A 21,189-nucleotide genomic window follows, 5' to 3' on the forward strand; every position below is an offset into this window, starting at 1 on the left:
CACAAATCCAGCTCCATGAAGATCTGCTCTACATTGGTTGGACTGAAAGATCTCCTGCTATAGATCTTCTAATCCTAATGAACATCTTTGGGGTGGATTTTTCACACTGACTGCACCCCAGGAACCTTCACTTCACCTCACCTCCACCCTTGTGGCTGAATGAATCCCCACAAAATCTAGAGGAACATCTTCCCAGAGTGGAGGCTATAATAACAGGAAATACAGATTTAATGTGGAATGCAATGTAAAAAAAAAAAGGGTCTATCTTATGGTGAAGCATCCAAACTTTTCTCAAAAGATTTACGACAAGATTATAGTATTCGAAAGAAAGAAGTTCGACTCATGAAAGGCACATTGTTTTTTATTTCCATAGAAAACACGACACTTTATAACATTTGCACAGACAACGAAACAACACGAAAGGTTTTGACCTCTTCAGATAAATAAAAATGAAACCCAGAAACAAAAAAAGGGAAAAAACATAACACTTGGTCACACCAGGAATTTGGGTTTTGTAAAAAAAAAGAAAAAGACTGAACGTCTGCTGGAACGGTCCAACCCTGATTTATTTCTGTATATATAATGGCTCCTTTGGTCAGAGTTGAACTCTTACATAAACAACGCCTGTGTTTAATTCCTTTATTTTTTATGTTTGGAGTGCTTGGCCGCTTCAGTGGTTAAAGTTTAGACTCTGTTAGACTCTGTGTGTGTGTGTGTGTGTGTCCTTAATGTTGACCATTTCTACATGTGAAACAGACCAGTTGCTGCTCTAAAAGTAAAGAGCAATGGCAAATCTAATTCGAGATTGTCAGTGTACTGAAGGTGTAATGGATGGAGGAGGAGGAGGAGGAAGAAAGGTTTTCTGTTCGTCATTCGGTTTCACTGAGGGCACAGGGTCGCCTAAATTCCTGCCCTCTCTCGTGGACCCATTTGTTCGACACTGGAATGAGAAAAAAAAATCTCATGAAGGAAAAAAAACATCTAAAAGACCTATCCATCTATTCATCTACTACTCCATCCATTCATCCACCCTCTTTTCATACGTCCATCCATTTGTGCATGTACTTATCCAAACATCTAACAATTTCATTCAATCTTCTCACCTCAACTACAACAGAACGTGTGGAGTGGAGGGTTTTATAAAAGCAAATGGAGACTAAATGTGGAATAGGATAATCAAAAAGAAGCACATAATCTTACGCTCAGGTGTCCACAAACCTTTGACCATACAGTGTATGTCCATGTGCTTCAGCTAGTCTCATTTTATCTCTGCAATCTGTATCTTTCCCCACGTTTTTTTTTTTCTTTTTTTATTATTCCAAATATTTTCCAATGTGCTAACTTTATTCTTCAACTTTTCGATTTTTTCCAAATTTTTTATTCTTTTTTTTTGTATTTTTTTCTTCGTTCTGCAAATGACCCGATTCCTTATCAATTCAATTCAAATTCAATTCTATAGGTTTCATATGACTCAATGTAACTCTAACATATTTATTATTATTTGTATATTATTATCTTCATAATTCTTCATAATAAAAATTTTATAGTATATATATTATTTTTATTTTTAAATCCCTATTTTTATACTTTTATTATAATTTTTTGTACTTTATATTTTTTAATTGAAAATCCACTGAATTGTAGTAAAAATGGTGATATTAAATGGAGAACTGTAGCTCACCCCACTTGTTGCCCACCAGTACAGGACAGGCGGCGTGCCTTGTGCTATAATCCCCCTCTCCACTAGGGAACAGGTTATACCAGAAAACTGCTGTTCCCTGCAACACACACAAACACACACACATTAACACACATTAACACATATACACTATTAGTTAACTTAGTATATATTTGTGAAAGTAGTAAAAAATTAAGTCTTGCCTTTTTGGGCCAAACTGCAGCTCCAACATCTGTGAAAACTGTAGCGCCCCCTGCTGCCACGTCGCTCATCTGTAGAATCAAATTCGACAGGTTTAATATTTAAACTATTCAATTGTTTTAATGGTCAGAAATTGATAATATAATCATGATAGAACATGTACATGTAATGAAGCTAGTATTGTGATAACACCTTATCTGAGGGTCACTTATAAACCAGATCTGAGCATTTAGAACCAAAATCATAAGAAGTGGGAAACAGAATAAATGTGAAAAATGTGAGATGGATGAGTTGCTGTAATTTTGCACTGGTAATTAGATAAATAGCTGAATGGACAGATAAATGGATGGACAGAGGATGGATAGATGGATGAATGAATAGATGGATGGATGGATGGATGGATGGATGGATAAACAGATGGTTGGCTGCATAAAAGGTTGGGGCATTGTCAAATGGACAGGTGGATAGCTCAATGGATGAATGGCTAGATAAATAAAAAATAGTGGATGAACAGATGGATGAATCGATGGATAGGTGAAACAGTAGATTCACATTCACACACATGTACTCTGTCTTACTCCTACTGACTTTCATTCCCCTTCTCTCCAGCGCATACCTCCACCTCTCCAGGCTCTTCTCCACCTGCTCACTACTCTCACCACAAATCACAATATCATCCGCAAACATCATAGTCTGCGAAGACTCCTGTCTGACCTCGTCCATCAACCTGTCCATCACCACTGCAAACAGGAAAGGGCTCAGAGCCGATCCTGATCGAACCGACGTTCCATTCTTCAACCTCTTAAGCTCCATTGTGTATGTGTGTGTTTGTGTGTGGGTGTATGTATGTGTGTGTGGGGGAGGGACCCAAACAACACATGGTGACAGAGGTCATAAAAAGCAGACAGGTGGATGGAGGAGTGATTGTTGGGAGCAATGACTTACATAAAAGAGCCAGGTGGCGATTCGGTTCCCTGTGCCAAGTTCTTTAAATGCATCTGGCTCATCTTTCTACACACACACACACACACACACACACACACACACACACACACACACACACACACACACACAGAGAGTTAACAGAGAGATCGATCTATCTATCTATCGTTTGTTTATTGCTCAGTAAATATAATGGTAGTGGCAACACTAATAATAACAATAATGGTAATTATAATAACAACAATAATAATAATAAAAATTATACAAATAATCATCATCATGTAAACACTAAAAAAATAAATAAATCTATTTAAGAAAAAATTAACTCACCCTTCCAAAGTCAAAATGTGGCTCATACTGTCCTCCAACACCATAATTTGCTACCTAAAAAAAAAAAAAAAACATTAAATTGAAACTTAATCAAACATGAAAGAAATCACCACATTATCAAAAGCAATTAATTCTCAAGCCGCAAATACGTCCACGTATAACCCCAAGTAATCATTTCTTAAACGTCTCCCCCTAAACGTTCACCAGGTGTCTGGTTTTAATCTCTCACCTGCAGCTCCTCGGCTGTGAGCATGTTCAGACCCGTGACGTCCTCGATACGCTGGTTGATCCTCTCGATCACTGGGTGCTCGTCACTTGTTAACCAGGCACTAAAGGGTGAAAGGTCAAAATCAGTGTGAATTACTACAAAACACACCTTCACAGAAACTCTGTTAAACAAAATCTGATGTCATTTGTTGTTTCGGTTGTTAATGCGTCCGGTGTTAGCCATATTAGTGGACTAGCATGCTTCCACACAGGTTTATAAATACAGCTCAGGAAGGTTGACGTGTAAATCTCCCTCTCATACACTTAACAAATGCAACTAGCCAATTAGCAAACTGGGAAAAACATTATGAGGTTAAAGTAACCAGCTAATATAAAAAAACCTTGTGGTTTAGAGTTTCTAGCTAATTATATAAAAACACTTCATGGTTGTGGTATAATTTAGCTAATTATACAAAAGATCTTGTGGTTTTCAAGTTACTAGCTAATTTCTAAAACACACAGTAGGTACTTAAAGGAGCGAGCTAATTATCACAACACTTTTTTTATGATAAAGTAATGAGGTGTGTAGCAAAAACCTTATGCGCTTCAAATGAACTCGTTATTAGAGATATTTTGGCCTTTAATTTGTAATAATTTGGTATAAATCTTTTGCTTGTTCGCTGATTGTGAAGTTCAAAAAGGTTTATCAAATGCACAGAGCTGAAAATATTATAAAACTACGTGGAAGCCAGGAGTGTTCGAGTCTGAGCAAGAGAATGAGTGAGTGGAAGAGATTAAGAGAGGGAGAAAGAGAGAGGGATGGAGAGGGGAAAAAATAGAGAGAGAGAGAGAGAGAGAGAGAGAGAGAGAGAGAGTCACACAGACAGAGCAAGAGGAAGAAAGAGACAAAGAAACGGTGATTGAGTGAGTGATTGAAAGAAAGAGAAAAAAGGAGAAAAAAAAAAGAGAGGGCATGAGAATGAGTGAGAGAATGAATGAGTGAGTGAAAGAGAGAGAGAGAAAGAGAAAAAGAAAGAGGGAGAAGGTAAGATCTCAAAATACTGAATCCCAGCTACACTGATGTAATATCTGCCTACAGAAAGCTGTGCTCTGATTGGACGATTTCTCATTCCCATATCAATCTCAGCCAATGAGGATCCATATTTTCTCTCTGTCATACTGAGACTCAACAGAGATTCATCTCTTATCACTGTAAACCCACAGCTCATCCTTTTCCTCTTTCTAACTCTGTCCTTCTTTCAGTTTTTTGCATTTTTTTCCCTCTTCTACTTTCTCTCCTTCTCTCTTCCAATCGTTTTTCTCACTTCCACTCTGTTCTGTCCCTGCCCCATCTATCTATCTATCTATCTATCTATCTATCTATCTATCTATCTATCTATCTATCTATCTATCTATCTATCTATCTATCTATCATCCTTCTTCTCCTTTTCTCTTGTTTACCCCATTTTTCAGTCTTTCTCCAACTTTTCTTTTTCTCACCTCTCATTTTTTTCTCTCGTTTCTTTCTTTTCTCTCTCCCCAACTTTCCATCTCTGTCTATCTCTTTATATTGTTCTTCCTCTTTATCTGCTGCTACATCTTGTTCCTTGCTATTCCCCACTATCCCTTTCATTTTCACTCTTCAATTTTCTCTCTCTCTCTCTCTCTCTCTCTCTCTCTCTCTCTCTCTCAAATCCCCTTCATACAAATGTTTCTTTTTTTTTCTTCACTTTTTTCCCCTTGAGCGTGTGTCCGCTCACGTAGGCCTCACAATAACCCTACACATGAATCCAGACTGGGTTACAGAAACTCCACCCAACACACACACACACACACACACACACACACACAAGTAATGAGCAGGCTTGGTTAAACCACTTCAGTGTGGCCGTGTGAGACGTCTGTCTATATATAACTTTATCAAGGGAGTATTTTAGGGACTCGACTGAAGTGGCTCGCGCAAATGTGTGTGTGTGTGTGTGTGTGTGTGTGAGTGTGTGTGTGTGTGTGTGTGTAAAATGTGTATAGCTGTTTAACTGCTTTAAGGACCTCGTGTCTTTTGTCTTGTTCTTCTTTATTCCACTTGTCTTTTTTTCTTCCTTTTTTCTTCCTCTGTACTTTCCCTTCCTCTTTCACTCACAGTCCATTATCAATCTGTCTCTCATTCTCCTTCCCTGTCTTTTCTTGTCATCTTTCTCTCTTGGTTCCTCCCCCCCTTTCTTCTTCATGTGGATCTTTCTACTCTGTCCTGTTCTATTCTGTCCTGTTCTGCTCCGCTCTGTCCTGTCCTGTTCTGTCCTGTGCTGTTCTGCTCTGTCCTGTCCTGTTCTGCTCTGTCCTGTTCTGCTCTGTCCTGTTATGGTCTGCTCTGTCCTGTCCTGTTATGGTCTGCTCTGTGCTGTTATGATATGCTCTGTCCTTTTCTGCTCTGCCCTGTTATGTTCTGCTATGTCCTGTTCTGCTCTGTCGTTTTATGTCCTGTTCTGCTCTGCTCTTTTCTGCTTTTAAATAACGCTTCAATGGAATTGAGTTGAATTACCTTTTGCAGACTCTGTACTGAGCCGTGGTGAGTTTTCCCGTAGCTGGGTCATGCACTGTGGCACGCCTTAGCTAATCCCAAGAACAGGCAGACAAAAGAGACAAAACAGGAGCAGAAAACAGGATGGAGGGACGCAGGGAGAAACAAAACAGAGAAAGAAAAAGAGAAAGAGCAAAACAGGGACAAATTTAATCTATGGCAGCAAATATATAACAAATTTGTCCATTCTATTGCGTCAATTCGTCTCCGTTGTCCTAATTTGAAATTTCCCATAATTCCAATGGGAAAATTTGTATTTGTAATTTTTTTGAGGTCCCCTTTTGCACCGCAGTCATGAAAAAACGACGGCAGGGAAAAAAAGCAAAGCGCAAGGCGTCCGTTCACATCGTACATCGCTTTAGAACTCCTCAGCAAGATCACATGATGTGGGAATTTCAGTTTTATCATAAATACAGTCGAAATATCCTGGACTATAAACTCTTCAGATCAAATCCAGCAGGATTCTGGATACACACGTGATCATGCTGTGGATTTCCGTGATTATTACGCATCCCTTCCTGCCTCGAAGTTTACCTCTTGCTGATCCTGTAGGGGGCAGTCTCGAGCACGCCTGTGACGGGGTTCGAGATGGTGGCCCTCCGGAGCTACGGAGCCAAAACAGGAGTTAATTCGGAGGAGCTGTTGTTCCATATAGAAATCTATCTATCTATCTATCTATCTATCTATCTATCTATCTATCTATCTATCTATCTATCTATCTATCTATCTATCTATTTTCTTCCTCTTCATCAGCACTATATATTTCTTCACTATCTCCTTCCCCCAGTCACTCTTTTTATTAAATCTTTTTTCTCTTGTCCATCTTCTCGTTCACTCGTTCCGTGTTTCTCCACCTCTATTTCTTTTTTCTTTCTCCTTCCCATTATGCTTTCTCTCTTTCCATTGCTGTCATTCTTTCACTCATCAGTGCTGCATTTCTCTTTCTTCATTTCGCTAAAGTTTCCCCCCTTTTTCCCCCTTCTTTCCCTTTCTCTCCAGTCTCTTTCATGTACTTCTTTCTATCTCTAGATCTTTCACCAAAAAAAAAAACTAAAATCATGCAACATTTACAATCAGATGTCATTGAGGAATCTGCTAAGGAAAGTTCCAAGGGGCGAAGTCAAATAGGCGGGGCTTAAACAAACCCAATAAACTTTTATTAAGATGTTTATCTGTAAACCTGTAAGTCAGACCTCAAGTATGAACCGGGAAGCAAGTATTGTACAAACGATGCAATATCCGTGAAAATGTTTTTTTTTTTTAATCACGTGACAACTAGTGACTAATCACAGCTCTAGTTCAGAGAGCCGGAACCTACCCTGGGCTTGGCGAGTTCCTTGACCTTTCCGATCTCGTAATCGGAGATGATGTCGTAGTAGCGGACAATGTGTGGGCGGTCCCACTCGTCCTCCTGCTTGATGGGAGCCAACAGCAGACGAGGATTGCGATTGTTGTCGACGTATCGGCAGAACAGACGACTCTGCCTGCGACGAGTCTGCCGGCCAATCAGAGAGAGAAAGAGAGAGAGAGAGAGAGAGAGAGAGAGAGAGAGAGAGAGAGAGAGAGATTTCATTAGAAAATAAACTAATTTAATTAATGCATTATTATTATAATTATCATTATCTCACTATGACAGAACGGCTCTTTTTCAATTCACAGGTTTACATCAGTGCATATGTTCTAATACGTTACGGTTTCCATAGCAACAGCTAGTTTACAGGGACTTTCGTAATGTATATTCTGTAAAATTTAAGCCTAATAATAAAAGAAAGGGTTTGTACATCAGTCTTTTTATTCTTATTTATTTAGTTAGTTTATAAATTAAATGAAAGCAGTCGGTAAGACAAAATGTTTGTAACATTAACATAAGGAGTCTCCAGTTTTATCAACATCGCAACAGTGTTTTCTGAGCGGAAAAAACCTCCGGTAAGTCTTTGTTTTCGCTGTAATATGAGAGGCTGCAGTTTTTTAGCATTCAAAAGAGAGAAAGAAAGAGACGCTGGTGAAGGAATGTGTGTTTATAGCTACTATAACTTCTGAAAGTAAAATAAAAAAGTTAAAAAGTAAAAATAAAAAAAATTAAATGAAATTAAATAAACAAGTTTTAATTTAATTTTTTTAATATATTGTGTCCCTCAAAAGTGTGAAAACACCTGGGTTTTTTTATGTTTTTGAGACACGTGCATGTTCCTTTGCTTTCTATGCATCAAACTTGATAAAAGGAAAAAATAATTGGACAGTGAGTAAGTGGAAGAAAATTCTGTGGGGTCCAAATTGGGATTTTTATTAACAACAAGAAGAAGTCGTGTAAGACGGAAATTGTTAGCTGACTGCATCACCCTCACAGTCAAACATGGAAAAGAAGCTTCATGGTTTGGGGTTATTCTGGAGCAGGGAATGTTGGAGACTTATTCCGGAATGTGAAAAGAACCAACATGGAAACCAAATCCATACTTCATCTCACACCACGCAATTGCATCTGAAATGCGTCTGGATGGAACCGACTGCACCGTGCAACAAGACGAAGAAGCATATCTGTAGTGCGCTTTAGGATGAACAGGACTGTAAAGAAATCTCCAACTAATGAAGAACATCTTTGGAGAGTTTTACAAGAGGCACAGCAAAGTATTTAAGCTGAACGTTTTGAGAAACAAAGTGTCCGGATGTCCAAAGTGTGTAAAACTGTTCTTCATGCTAAGGGATTTTTAAATAGAAACCACAGGAACATGCAGGTGTCTCTCAAAAACCATGAAACACTAGGTGTTTCCACACTTTTGACTAGCAGTGTATTATTATTTATTAAAGCGAACAGGGAAGAAACTGAGAGGGAGGCTGAACTGTCCTCCAAAAAACTCCTCACCATTTTCACTCCCTCTCCTCTGCATAGCTGTTCGTATCTCTTCCTCTCGGGCAGTGGGTCTCTGGAGCGCCTCATCTGCACGTCCCGTTTATCCACATGTCTCTTCTCTCCCGTTTGACCTTCTGCAGCTTCTTCCTCTTTCCTCTGCTTCTCAAGCTGGACCTCGAAGTACTTCAGGTTTCCGTTGGCACGCTGGTGAGTGGGATCTGGCAACCCACATGCACAGAAACAACGTAAGCTTTACCGGATCTCGGTATATAGGGGGCGGAGTCAGAACTCCGTTTGATTGTTTCAATGTTTAGAGAACTGTTTTTCCACGAATTACACAGAAGCTTATTTTAGAGGTATTTTGTCTTGAATTTCAATCCAATTAAATTTGATTTGCTTCCGATAATGGACACAAAGCTACCAGAAATATATAGATTACAACATAATCAACAGACTAAAGCTATCTAAAATAAGTTCATCTGGTTATGAGGGGTGTTTGGTGTGCTTTTACCCAGCTTAAGCATCCTCTTGGTGAGCTCCAGCGCGCGGTCTAACTCGCCCTGCTGGTAAATGGCATAGCTGAGGTAGTCCATGACGGTCACTTTGTCCACGGGCGAGTCCTCTCCTTCGTCCAGCTGTTTGAGCGCTTGAGTCATCCACAGCTCGGTGTGGTAGTAATCCGCCTCCGAGTACGCCACCTTCCCCAGCTCGAAGCAGTCCTCCACCGTCATACGGCTCTTATGGACCACACCTTCCAAGACAGAACATACATTTTGAGATGATGTCATTTTTGCTACATTTATGCCATTATTCAGAGTGACGTACCATTCATACACCGGAGCAGTTTTGGGGTTAAGGGTCTTGCTCAAGTGTATGCCCTGGGATTTGAACTCAAAACCTTTGGATCCAAAGTCAGATGCCTCAACCATTAAGATACCACCCACCCCAAATAAACACACATTGGTTTGAGAGAATGAATTAATACAGTATGATGAGTGAAAAGATTTATTATAGACAATTCCAGAAACTGATGTAATTACTGTAATCTGGGAAAAGGAAAAATAAAACACAATCACCGCCTGTCAATTAAATGTCAATTAACAGACCATTTCAAAAATACATGGTGGTGAGTTTTTACCCTGTAAGAGTAAGGGTAAGAGGAGAGGCGGATGAAGTGAAGCCCCCATTATGCTTAGTGCCTATTATATAAGCTGGTGGGGGAAGCATTATGATGTGGGGTTGCATCAGTTCAATTCATTTGTATTTGTAGAGCGCTTTTAACAATGGACATTGTCTTACAGCAGCTTTAGAGAGATAAAGTGGTTATAAAGTTGTATAATAGTATAGGTTTAGTGCCTATTAGTTTGTTGCTTATAAAGTTTATCCCTAATAAGTGAGCCAGTGGCTGAGATGGCTGGAGAAAGAAACCTTGAGAGGAACCAGACTTAGTAGAGTTGATCACAGTTCAAATCCATCCTTATAGTTCGTGAGATGCCTTTTTGATCTTTAGGCTGTTGAGGTGGAACCATCCCCAGCTGCACAGAGTGGTCTCAGAAGTTCAGATTTAGATTGAGCACCATTATGTTTACCAAGATTTTCCCTGATGGAACGCCAATGTTCCAAGATGATAATGCCAGGATTCATGGACTGGTCACCAGAGAGTTTAGAAATATTTTCATTTGTTTTTCTTTTTTTTTTTTTTTGCTAGTAGATGATTTTTAAACATGATTTGAGTTTTCTTTGACATAACTATCATTTTTTTATGGCTACCCTGAAATGTTTAAGTACTGAATACACACCTAATGTGGACATCATCAGAATATCAACATTCATGCACACACACACACACACACACACACACACACACACACACACACACACACACAAGGACCCACATGCACACATACCAGGCAGATCTCCAGCAGAAATGGTGTTGGCTGAGAGCTGGTACGTGTCCTGCAGTCGCAGTAAAGCTTTCGCTGCTCCTTTTTCATCCTCATCATTGGGAAAGTACTGCTTCTGTACCGTCAAATTCGAGATAAAACCTACACACACACACACACACACACACACACACACACACACACACACACACACACACACACACACACACACAGTGAGAGAGACAGAGACAGAGTGATAAAAAGAGACATAACATTATAGAGTAACAGGAAGAGGAAATAAAGAGAAAGAGAGAGAGACAGAGATACAGTGAGGATAGATAGATAGATAGATAGATGATAGATAGATAGATAGATAGATAGATAGATAGATGATAGATAGATAGACAGACAGACAGACAGACAGACGGGTGGGTGGATGATTGGATGGATGGATGGATGGATGGATGGATGGATGGATGGATAGATAGATAGATAGATAGATAGATAGATAGATAGATAGATAGATAGATAGATAGATAGATAGATAGATAGATAGATAGACAGACAGACAGACAGACAGGCGGGTGGGTGGATGATTGGATAGACAGATAGACAGATAGATAGATAGATAGATAGATAGATAGATAGATAGATAGATAGATAGATAGATGATAGATAGATAGATAGATAGATAGATAGATAGATGATAGATAGATAGATAGATAGATAGATAGATAGATAGATGATAGATAGATAGACAGACAGACAGACAGACAGACAGACAGACAGACAGACAGACAGGCGGGTGGGTGGATGATTGGATGGATGGATGGATGGATAGATAGATGGATAGATGGATAGATAGATAGATAGATAGATAGATAGATAGATAGATAGATAGACAGACAGACAGACAGACAGACAGACAGACAGGCGGGTGGGTGGATGATTGGATGGATGGATGGATGGATGGATGGATGGATGGATGGATGGATAGATAGATAGATAGATAGATAGATAGATAGATAGATAGATAGATAGATAGATAGATAGATAGATAGATAGATAGATAGACAGACAGACAGACAGACGGGTGGGTGGATGATTGGATAGACAGATAGACAGATAGATAGATAGATAGATAGATAGATAGATAGATAGATAGATAGATAGATAGATAGATAGATAGATAGATAGATAGATAGATAGATAGAGTACACAGCAGACGGACCGTCAGTGGTGTCACTGAGTACGAGACTCTCCACATCGGCCCACTCCGTGTTCAGTCTCTTCATCAGCTTAAAGGCGTTGACCGGGTGACCTACGAAGCGCTCAGGGTCCTCCATCGCCGTTATTGTCAAAGAGTCCAACTTCTCAGCCCATCTGACACACACACACACACACACACACACACACACACACACACACACACACAAACACACACTCAGTTGTATTTCTACCAAACAGTTTTAAACTGCCTTCACCTTGGACACTGTTGTGCTCTGTTACTTACATTTAAAACTTCATATTGTGGCCGTGTGCAATGTAAATATATGTACAACATATAAATTTAAAGAATCTGAAGCAGGTAAGCAGGTAAAATAACTATTGAACACATCATTTTTCTCAGTAAATATATTTCTTAAGGTGTTATTGTCATTAATATTTAACCAGATGTTGGTAAGACCCCATGCAGTCCACACATACAACAAGATCAAACCGTAGCTGTCTATAAAGTTATGTGTAATAAAAAGTATTGAACACACTTACTGAAATGTATTTAATAATTCGTACAAAAGCCTTTGTTGGTCATGACGGCTTCAAGACGCTTCCTGTATGGAGAAACTGGCTGCATGCGTTGCTCAGGTGTGATTTTGGCCCATTCTTCTACACAAACATTCTTCACATCTTGAAGGTTCTGTGGGTCTCTTCTCTAAACTCTGATCTTTAGTTCTTTCTATAGATTTTTAATTAGATTCAGGTCAGGTGATTGGCTGAACCATTCTAGCAGCTTTATTTTCTTTCTCTGAAACCAATTGAGAGTTTCCTCGTTTGTGTGTTTGGGATCATCATCTTGCTGAAATGTTCACCCTCGTTTCATCTTCATCATCCTGGAAGATGGCAGCAGATTTTTGATAAAGAATGTCTAATTTTTCCATTCATACTTCCTTCAATTATATAAAGTTTGCCAGTACCGTAAGCTGAAAAACAGCCCCACACCAAGATGTTCTCACCTCCAATCTTCACTGTTGTTCTGGTGTTTTTGGGGAGATGTGCAGTGCCATTTGTCCTCCAAACATGGTGTGAATTATGGCATTATAAGAGTTACATTTTGGTCTCATCTGACCAGACTTTATTATTATTGCACAGGCTTGTCCAAATGTTATGCAGCAAACTTTAGACGAGCTTCAACATGTTTGTTCTTCAGAAATGGAAATTTGCATGGTGAGCGTGCACACGGGCCTTGGCGGTACCTGCTAATTCCAGGTCTTTCTGAAGCTCTCCACAAGTGATCCTTGGCTCTTGGACAACTCTTCTGATAATTCTTTTCACTCCTCTGTCAGAAATCTTGAGAAGCACCTGCTTGTGGCCAGTTTATAGTGAAATTATGTTTGTTCCACTTCTGGATTATGGCCCCAACAGAGCTCACAGGAACATTCAGACGTTTAGAAATCCTTCTGTAACCAATGCCATCTGTAAGTTTTGCAACAATAAGATATTGTAGGTACTGTACTCACCTATGGTTTGATTTATTTGCATGTGTGGATTGTATGGGTTGTTACCAACATCTGGTAAAGATTTTATGTCAAAATATATTTACTGAGATAAATGATAACGTTTTTAATACTTATTTTACCTGCTGTATATATTACATATATAAATGTATATATTAGGGGTGTAACGGTACACAAAATTCACAGTTCGGTACGTACCTCGATTTTTAAGTCAATGTTTGGTTCAATTTCAGTAAAATTTTGTAATTTTTTTAAATTTATAACATTTTATAAAATAGTTTTTTTTAATACTTACAATTAATTCAATTCACTTTTTCTTATATTGATCAAACTGAGTAATATATTAATTTAGCACAAATTTTTTAATTGTTTACATTTGTTAGACCCCATTTTGGGTAATACAGATGTGTATGTAAGTGTGTATGAGTGTCTATGTGTGTGTTTTACATTTAATATTTACATTTCTAAAGATATGATCTACTTAACTGTTCTATTTATTTCCGCATACTTTAACAAGTGTCTTATTCCTTCTATCATTCATCCATTCATTCATTCATTCACTCCCTGGATATGCGGAATTGTCAGGATTTTCTCCTTTTAAGAAAGATTGTTGAAGCTGGACATAAAACTCACTTCCTGGTTAGCGGCTAACGGTAGCGCTATGAATTCTTAAGCATTTTCATGCATGCGTAAAACAAATTGTATTTCCAGTACAGAGTGAGCAGCCACAGCGACACTGCGCTAACTCTAGTTTGTGCTGAAAGTGCAAGGCAGAGACTAAACAAACTTGTGGTCCGCCACTTAATATGTTCCTGAGAGAAACTCAGATTGTAACTATGTTCCGCACGTAAAAAGGATTGGAATAAGAAAAAAGGAATCGAAAGGTACAAATACGTGTACATATTCATTTATTTATACAAGGAATAGAGGTGGTGAAGTAATGGATAGTGTGTTAAATTAGCAATTATGTAGTTATCATTATACAGCTATATTCTATAATATAATAAAATAATTTATAAAAAATTAGGCCGCAGGGCCCCTGGAGCAGATGTTTTCAATATCTCAGCTCACTGCGAAATTTACACTCAGTTCACTGTATTTTCGATCACGTGTGTACTTGTGTCCTAGTGTACTTGTGTACTTGTGTGCGTACAAACACAAACTTACTGTTTAACCTGCGCCAGTTTCTTTTCTTCAGCTCTGATGTAATCTTTCAGTGATGTTACCAGGTCCTTCTCTGTGTACAGCAGGTCCGTCATCTGGCCTAAGGGTTAGAGGTCAAAGATCAGAAATATACACTTGGATATACTTTGGCATGAATAAAAACTCCCCGTAGGTAAAAACAACTCAGAACCCGTTAAGATTCTTAAAAAAGAGAAAATGCAGGAAAGAAAAAGTATATACATATATATTTATACACGACTCATATAGCAGTCATGCAGTATTTTAAAACATTCATATAGCAGTTATATAGCATTCATAGGGCATTTATACAGATTCATATAGCGGTCACACAGAACTCACACAGTATTCATAAAACATTCATATAGAAATCATATAGCAGTCATAAAGCATTCATAGGGCATTTATACAGGAGTCCCACAGTGATCGATCGATCATTCGATAGATAGATAGATAGATAGATAGATAGATAGATAGATAGATAGATAGATAGATAGATAGATAGATAGATAGATAGATAGATAGATAGATAGATAGACCCTTTTAAATACCTTTTTATACCTTTAATTTGTATTCAAAACTTTTATTTTTTATAATTTAACTGCATTATTATGTAAGTGAAATGAAAAGACGTATCTCACCAATAGATGTGAAGAAGTCATTGTGGGCGTGGAGAGTTTGGAGAACCAAACTCAACATTAACCAGCACAGCACCATCCTGTGAGAGGGAGAGAGAGAGAAGAGAAAGAGAGAGAGAAGAACAGATGAGTAAAACTCTGTTCACTTCACTATAGTGCACTTTACTGCAAACACATTGGGTCCCTATTGTCCTCCTGGTGAATAGGATCTGGGCCACTGCACAATACACACAATACACACACAGAAAAGATCAAGTGAAGCTGAACTGAGAGGATTCAGTGCACAGCCCTGTTCATACAGCACTCATAGAGCATTCACACAGTATCTATGTAAAAACGTATTTGGGCAGCAGTCATACAGCATTCACTTAAGAGTCATATAGCATTCACACAGCATTCGTAGGGCATTCATACAGAAGTCATACAGTATTCCCTTAAGAGTCATATAGCATTCACACCGCATTCGTAGGGCATTCATACAGGAGTCATACAGTATTCACTTAAGAGTCATATAGCATTTACACAGCATTCGTAGGGCATTCATACAGGAGTCATACAGTATTCACTTAAGAGTCATATAGCATTTACACAGCATTCGTAGGGCATTCATACAGGAGTCATACAGCATTCACTTAAGAGTCATACTAAACTCAAACTAGCAGGCATGCAGCATTCACACTATTCATACAGCATTCACCAAGACTCATACAGCAATCATTAGCAGACAAACAGCATTCATACAGCAGACATACAGTTATCATATAACACTCATATTGCATTTATATAGCAATCATACATCTATCAGAAAGATCTCATAGAGCATGCATACAGGATTTATAAAGCAGACAAACAGCATTCATAAAGCTGTCTTATAGCAATCATACATCTGTCACACTGCATTTATCACACACTCAGAATAAATTCCGAAAACGCTAAGGTGTGAGTAAGTGTGTTTACAAAACTGCGTGTGAGTACTCGTGAACTCTCAAGAATGCTCTGTATGCCTGAAACAAGACAGATTTGTGTGTGTGTGTGTGTGTGTGTGTGTGTGTGTGTGCGTCTGTGTGTGTGTGTGTGTGTGTGTGTGTGTGTTAATTAAACAAACACTGGCATTGGTTGTGTAAGGAGCCACGTGGAGGAGGAGGAGAGTGAAGGAATGCTTCAGCAATGTGTTAAACACACACACACACACACACACACACACACACACACACACACACACACACACAGTGTGACTGAGAGGTCACAACAAATCTGTTCACCATCTGCTTTACACGTTTGTAGTCCCAAATCAAGCGAATCTAAATAGGATATGATGCAACATGAAGAAATACAATATATATATATATATATATATATATATATATATATATATATATATATATATAAACATAAAATTGCTTGTAATTTTTTTTTTTATTATTAATGTTTACATTTTTTAAAAATGTCAATAAAATGCCTGCTTGGTTAAATAATAAATAAATGAATATTTTATAATACTTTATCTAAAATAAAATAGAATAAATTAAATTAATGCAATACACTTTTTATTAAATTGATTAAATTCAGTATTCATTTAAATTGGCAGAAATGAAATTGATTGAATAAAAAAATACGTATGTAAGTGTGTGTGTGTGTGTGTGTGTGTGTGTGTGTGTGTGTGTGTGTTTTACATTTAATATAAAATTGTCTAAAGATATAATCTACATAACTGTTCTATTTATTACAGCAGACATTTCTTCCATCCTTCATTCATTCACTCCCTCGATATGTGGAATTGTCAGGATTTTCTCCCTTTAAGAGAAATTCTTAAAGCTGGACATGAAACGCTAAAAAATTCACAGCGCTAGCTACAAGCCACTTCCTGGTTAGCGGCTAACGCTAGCCCTATGGATTCTTTAGTTTTCATGCATGTGGCAAACAATCGTATTTCTGATACGGAGCGAGTGACAGATACAGTGACACTGCGCTAACTCTCGTTTATTTTAATACCCCTGGCGTTTTTGTGTATGTTTTCAAGTTTAATAATGATACCAAAGATGTGCGCTCAAAGTGCGAGGTGAAAACTAAACAAACTTGAGGTCCGCCACTTAAAACATTCCTGAGGGAACTCAAGAGTTTAACCCTGGACGTAAAAAGGATTGTATTTAGTAATGTGTTTACCAAACTGAAAGCCCTGCACCAAATTTATATATATATATATATATATATATATATATATATAATGTTCATAGTACATACACATCTGTAAATTACTCCTATAATACCATTTTATTTAATTTATGTAACTTATGTAACTCTGATTAAACCTAAACTGCATTTCGTTGCCTTGTACTTGTACATGTGTAATGACAATAAAATCTAATCTAATCTAATCTAATATATATAAAATGTATTAAAAGGATTAAAGCAAATAAAAGAAAGAAAGAAAGAAAGAAAGAAAGAAAGAAAGAAAGAAAGAAGAAAGAAAGAAAGCAAATAAAATAAAAGAAAGAAAGAAAGAAAGAAAGAAAGAAAGAAAGAAAGAAAGAAAGAAAGAAAGAAAGAAAGAAAGAAGAAAGAAAGAAAGAAGAAAGAAAGAAAGAAAGAAAGAAAGAAAGAAAGAAAGAAAGAAAGAAAGAAAGAAAGAAAGAAAGAAAGAAAGAAAAAGATCGAAAGAAAGAAAGCAAATAAAAGAAAGAAAGAAAGAAAGAGAGAAAGAAAGAAAGAAAGAAAGAAAGAAAGAAAGAAAGAAAGAAAGAAAGAAAGAAAGAAAGAAAGAAAGAAAGAAAGAAAGAAAGCAAATAAAAGAAAGAAAGAAAGAAAGAAAGAAAGAAAGAAAGAAAGAAAGAAAGAAAATAAAAGAAAGAAAGAAAGAAAGAAAGAAAAAAGATCGAAAGAAAGAAAGCAAATAAAAGAAAGAAAGAAAGAGAGAAAGAGAGAAAGAAAGAAAGAAAGAAAGAAAGAAAGAAAGAAAGAAAGAAAGAAAGAAAGAAAGGAAATTACAAATATATTTTCCTAAGAATAAAAATATATTTTTAAGAGAGCTTGATTGCAGTTCTACGGTTTCATACACACTCTTTTAATAATTTACTGATTATTGAACAAAAATAAAACTCATGTCTGTAAATCTTTTCACTGTAAAATAAATTCATGACTTGTATGGTGTCTGCATAATTATTTTTCTGAGAGTTCACGTGTATAAATCTCATCTAGAGTGACTTCAAATTATCCCATGGATGCACCTAAATAGCTGATGGTTGGGTTGAGGGCCGTGCTTGGGGGCCCAACAGTGGCAACTTGGTGGCGCTGGGATTTTAACTCATAACCATCTGAATAGAAGTCCAACATCTTAAAAATTAGAGCAAACAGTATTTTGGTTGATCTTGTATTTCTCTTGATCTTCAGCCAGTTGTCCTGATCAACTCCCACATGCGAAATGATTTCCAATAACAATTATTACTTTCTATCATTCTGTAGAAAAAAAGTGAGACTCCATGAGATACGTGTTTTAGATATAAATAAAAACGTGTCCAGATGCATATCTGCTGTTCGAGTTTCATAATCCGCTTTCATTTCCAAAAAAAAAAAAAAAGACGTCACGTGATGTAACATCAGGCCAGATGTGCGTTCGTGACGATCTGCGGGTCCTGCATGGAGACCTGAAATCATCTCAAAAGCGAGGAGCGCTGGAACGGATTGCCACGTGTTCATCCATCCCTCCCTTCCTTCCTTCTCTTCCCCTCCTCCTTCTCCTCCTTCTCCATGTCCTCCTGCTTCCTCGTCTTGCTCCAGGGAACGAATTTCCATTTCGGATCTCCACATCACAGGAGACTGAAGGGTAAAAAGGAGCGATAGGTGTGTAGGGAGGAGGAGTGCAGTGCACTGATTGGGGTTTAATGGTGGCAAAAAAAAGGCAACGCGCGAGACCGGGTATCTTCTTGCACGAGCGCATCTGAATATTCCAAGGCTCACTTTCGAGAACCTTCTGAGCTTGTTTCAACATGCAAGAAAATCCTGAATCGGCTGTCATGGTGTATAAATGCTGCATTTTTGTTTTGCATGAACAAAAAATGGACAGAGAAAGAAAAAAAAGGGAAATGAAACCATAGTAAAGATCTAACACTATGCGCGTGCACTTCAAACTTTTCCCAAGAAACTTTTTCTTCATTGCTGTAGAGCTCATATCATTCCCAGGAAGAGCACCGATTATACCAACCAACTTCCAGAAGATAATAAATGCATGTCATTGAATCTCCATTTGAATTGCAGATGATGAAATGTACCAGTTTGTTGCAAGAAAGTTGCAACCATGCAACAAACAAACAAAAAAGGAAAGAAAGAAAGAAAGAAAGGAACCACTTTGACTAGAGATACCTCCTAAACCTTGTGGACCACAGATCATGAATGAAATCCTTACCCTTCCACGTTGTCAGTCAGTCCACATGCACCGGATGACACACAGATTCCGAGCTGCTCTCAAGGTTCCTCTACTCGAATCTCCAACTGTTTACTCCACGCTCCGGTTTTGCAGCCGTGATATATCCTGCGCCTCCTATTTCCTCCCCCTCACTCGCCATCTGCTGGTGGGATTCCTCTGTGATACGTGCAGAGACTCACACACCACTCAGTTCATGGGCGGTTCACAGTGAAATTCTTTCTTTGTGTATCCCAGCTTGTACCAGCACATACACAAACCTGTAGAAAAAGTTATGGGTCTTGCTCAAGGGTCCAAAGGGGGCCCAACCTTCTGAGGAGTAACTACTCAGCTACCACCTCCTCTAAACATCTTCTGTCTTGTAAAAGATTTATACATTCATGGCATGTAGCAGAAGCTCTTATCCCAGGCGACTTACAGCTGAGCAGTTAAGGGCCTTGCTCGAGGGCCCAACGAGGGCTTGAACCCCAACCTTCTGAGGAGTAACTACTCAGCTACTACCTCCTCTAAACATCTTCTGTCTTGTAAACCATTTATACATTTATGGCATTTAGCAGAAGCTCTTATCCAAAGCGACTTACATCTGAGCAGTTGATGGTTAAGAGCCTTGTTCAAGGGCCCAACACTGGTGCTGGTGCTGGTCCTCAACATTCTTGAGTTTAAACCATTTATACATTTATACATTTTTTAATTTATGAAATTTAGCAGATGCTCTTATCCAAAGCGACTTACATTTGAGCAGTTAAGGGCCTTGCTCGAGGGCCCAGCAGTGGCAGCTTGGTGGTGTTGGGATTTGAACTTATGACTTTTCCGATCCGATTGGTATGTGTATGATTTTAAACAATCCATAACATATTTAGTCTCTTCACTTTTTCTAACTATATTTCCAGTTGTCTATATTTTTAGACATCTACATTATGTTTGTGGAACCAAATTCCTTGTGTGTGTCAACACACTTGGCCAATAAACCTGATTCTGATTCTGATTCTGATTCTGGACACCTTCAAGTTCTAGTTTATTTCTATAGCACTTTTCACTTTTTTGTCTCAAAACAGCTTTGCAGGGCTTAAGAATTAAAGTGAATGATGTGTGTTTATTCCTGATGAGAAGCCTGGAGATGCTGTGGCAAGGAAACACTCCCTTAGATGTTATGAGAGGAACCAGACTCAAAGAGGGATTTCAAGAGTGTGATTATAAATATAAAACAATACAAAACCTGGAGTGTGAGAACCACCATGAGTACTGGAGTGTGTGATTATGAGTGATGTAATTTCTACAGTCTTATACAGTTATTTGAGGTTTGTAGAACTAGGAGCTACTGAGCAACTTATAAAATAACTCAACATTTGCGATCATCACAGATCCAACACCAGCTTCTCCATGCCAGAGCCTTCAAACACTCAAAGAGGTCCAATGCCCAAACTCCACATGAAGTTGGATCCAAATGGCGCTGGTACGTCTCTAGCTGTTTCGGGATGTTTGGATTCTACTTCTTTAAAGGTCCGTAATCTTCATGAGGTGAGACGTGACTGGGGCTGGAGCAACCTCAG

General features: G+C 38.2%; 1 protein-coding gene across 3 annotated transcripts; it reads right to left on the minus strand.

Moving 5' to 3' along the window:
- Window positions 1-343: 343 nt before the first annotated feature.
- On the minus strand, window positions 344-19,771 carry p4ha1b (prolyl 4-hydroxylase, alpha polypeptide I b). Of its 3 annotated transcripts, XM_046856387.1 has the most exons (16): window positions 19,622-19,771; window positions 15,226-15,302; window positions 14,570-14,666; window positions 11,899-12,050; window positions 10,692-10,829; window positions 9,296-9,535; window positions 8,797-9,002; window positions 7,255-7,431; window positions 6,471-6,541; window positions 5,898-5,963; window positions 3,381-3,480; window positions 3,152-3,205; window positions 2,825-2,890; window positions 1,882-1,950; window positions 1,682-1,778; window positions 344-940 (listed from the first exon to the last, which is right to left on the minus strand). In XM_046856387.1, the coding sequence occupies exons 2-16, from the start codon at window positions 15,299-15,301 to the stop codon at window positions 870-872; spliced, it is 1,680 nt and encodes a 559-aa protein (XP_046712343.1). In that variant the 5' UTR covers window position 15,302; window positions 19,622-19,771; the 3' UTR covers window positions 344-869. The 3 variants fall into 3 exon arrangements, with proteins under 3 accessions (XP_046712343.1, XP_046712342.1, XP_046712341.1); XM_046856386.1 differs by lacking the exon at window positions 6,471-6,541 and having other exon boundaries at window positions 5,898-5,968; XM_046856385.1 differs by lacking the exon at window positions 5,898-5,963.
- Window positions 19,772-21,189: the final 1,418 nt, after the last annotated feature.

Source organism: Silurus meridionalis, chromosome 8, assembly GCF_014805685.1.
Source record: "Silurus meridionalis isolate SWU-2019-XX chromosome 8, ASM1480568v1, whole genome shotgun sequence".
Lineage (NCBI taxonomy): Eukaryota > Metazoa > Chordata > Actinopteri > Siluriformes > Siluridae > Silurus > Silurus meridionalis.

What these genes read in the sequence shown, in the direction of transcription:
- p4ha1b (XM_046856387.1), bottom strand. Translation starts at nt 15,301, where the DNA reads ATGGTGCTGTGCTGGTTAATGTTGAGTTTGGTTCTCCAAACTCTCCAC. An exon ending in TTCTGCTGGAGATCTGCCTG is followed by an intron (nt 9,536 to 10,691) that starts GTATGTGTGCAT and finishes CTGTCTTGGAAG; the next exon opens with GTGTGGTCCATAAGAGCCGT. An exon ending in CAGTACAGAGTCTGCAAAAG is followed by an intron (nt 3,481 to 5,897) that starts GTAATTCAACTC and finishes TTCACCCTTTAG; the next exon opens with TGCCTGGTTAACAAGTGACG.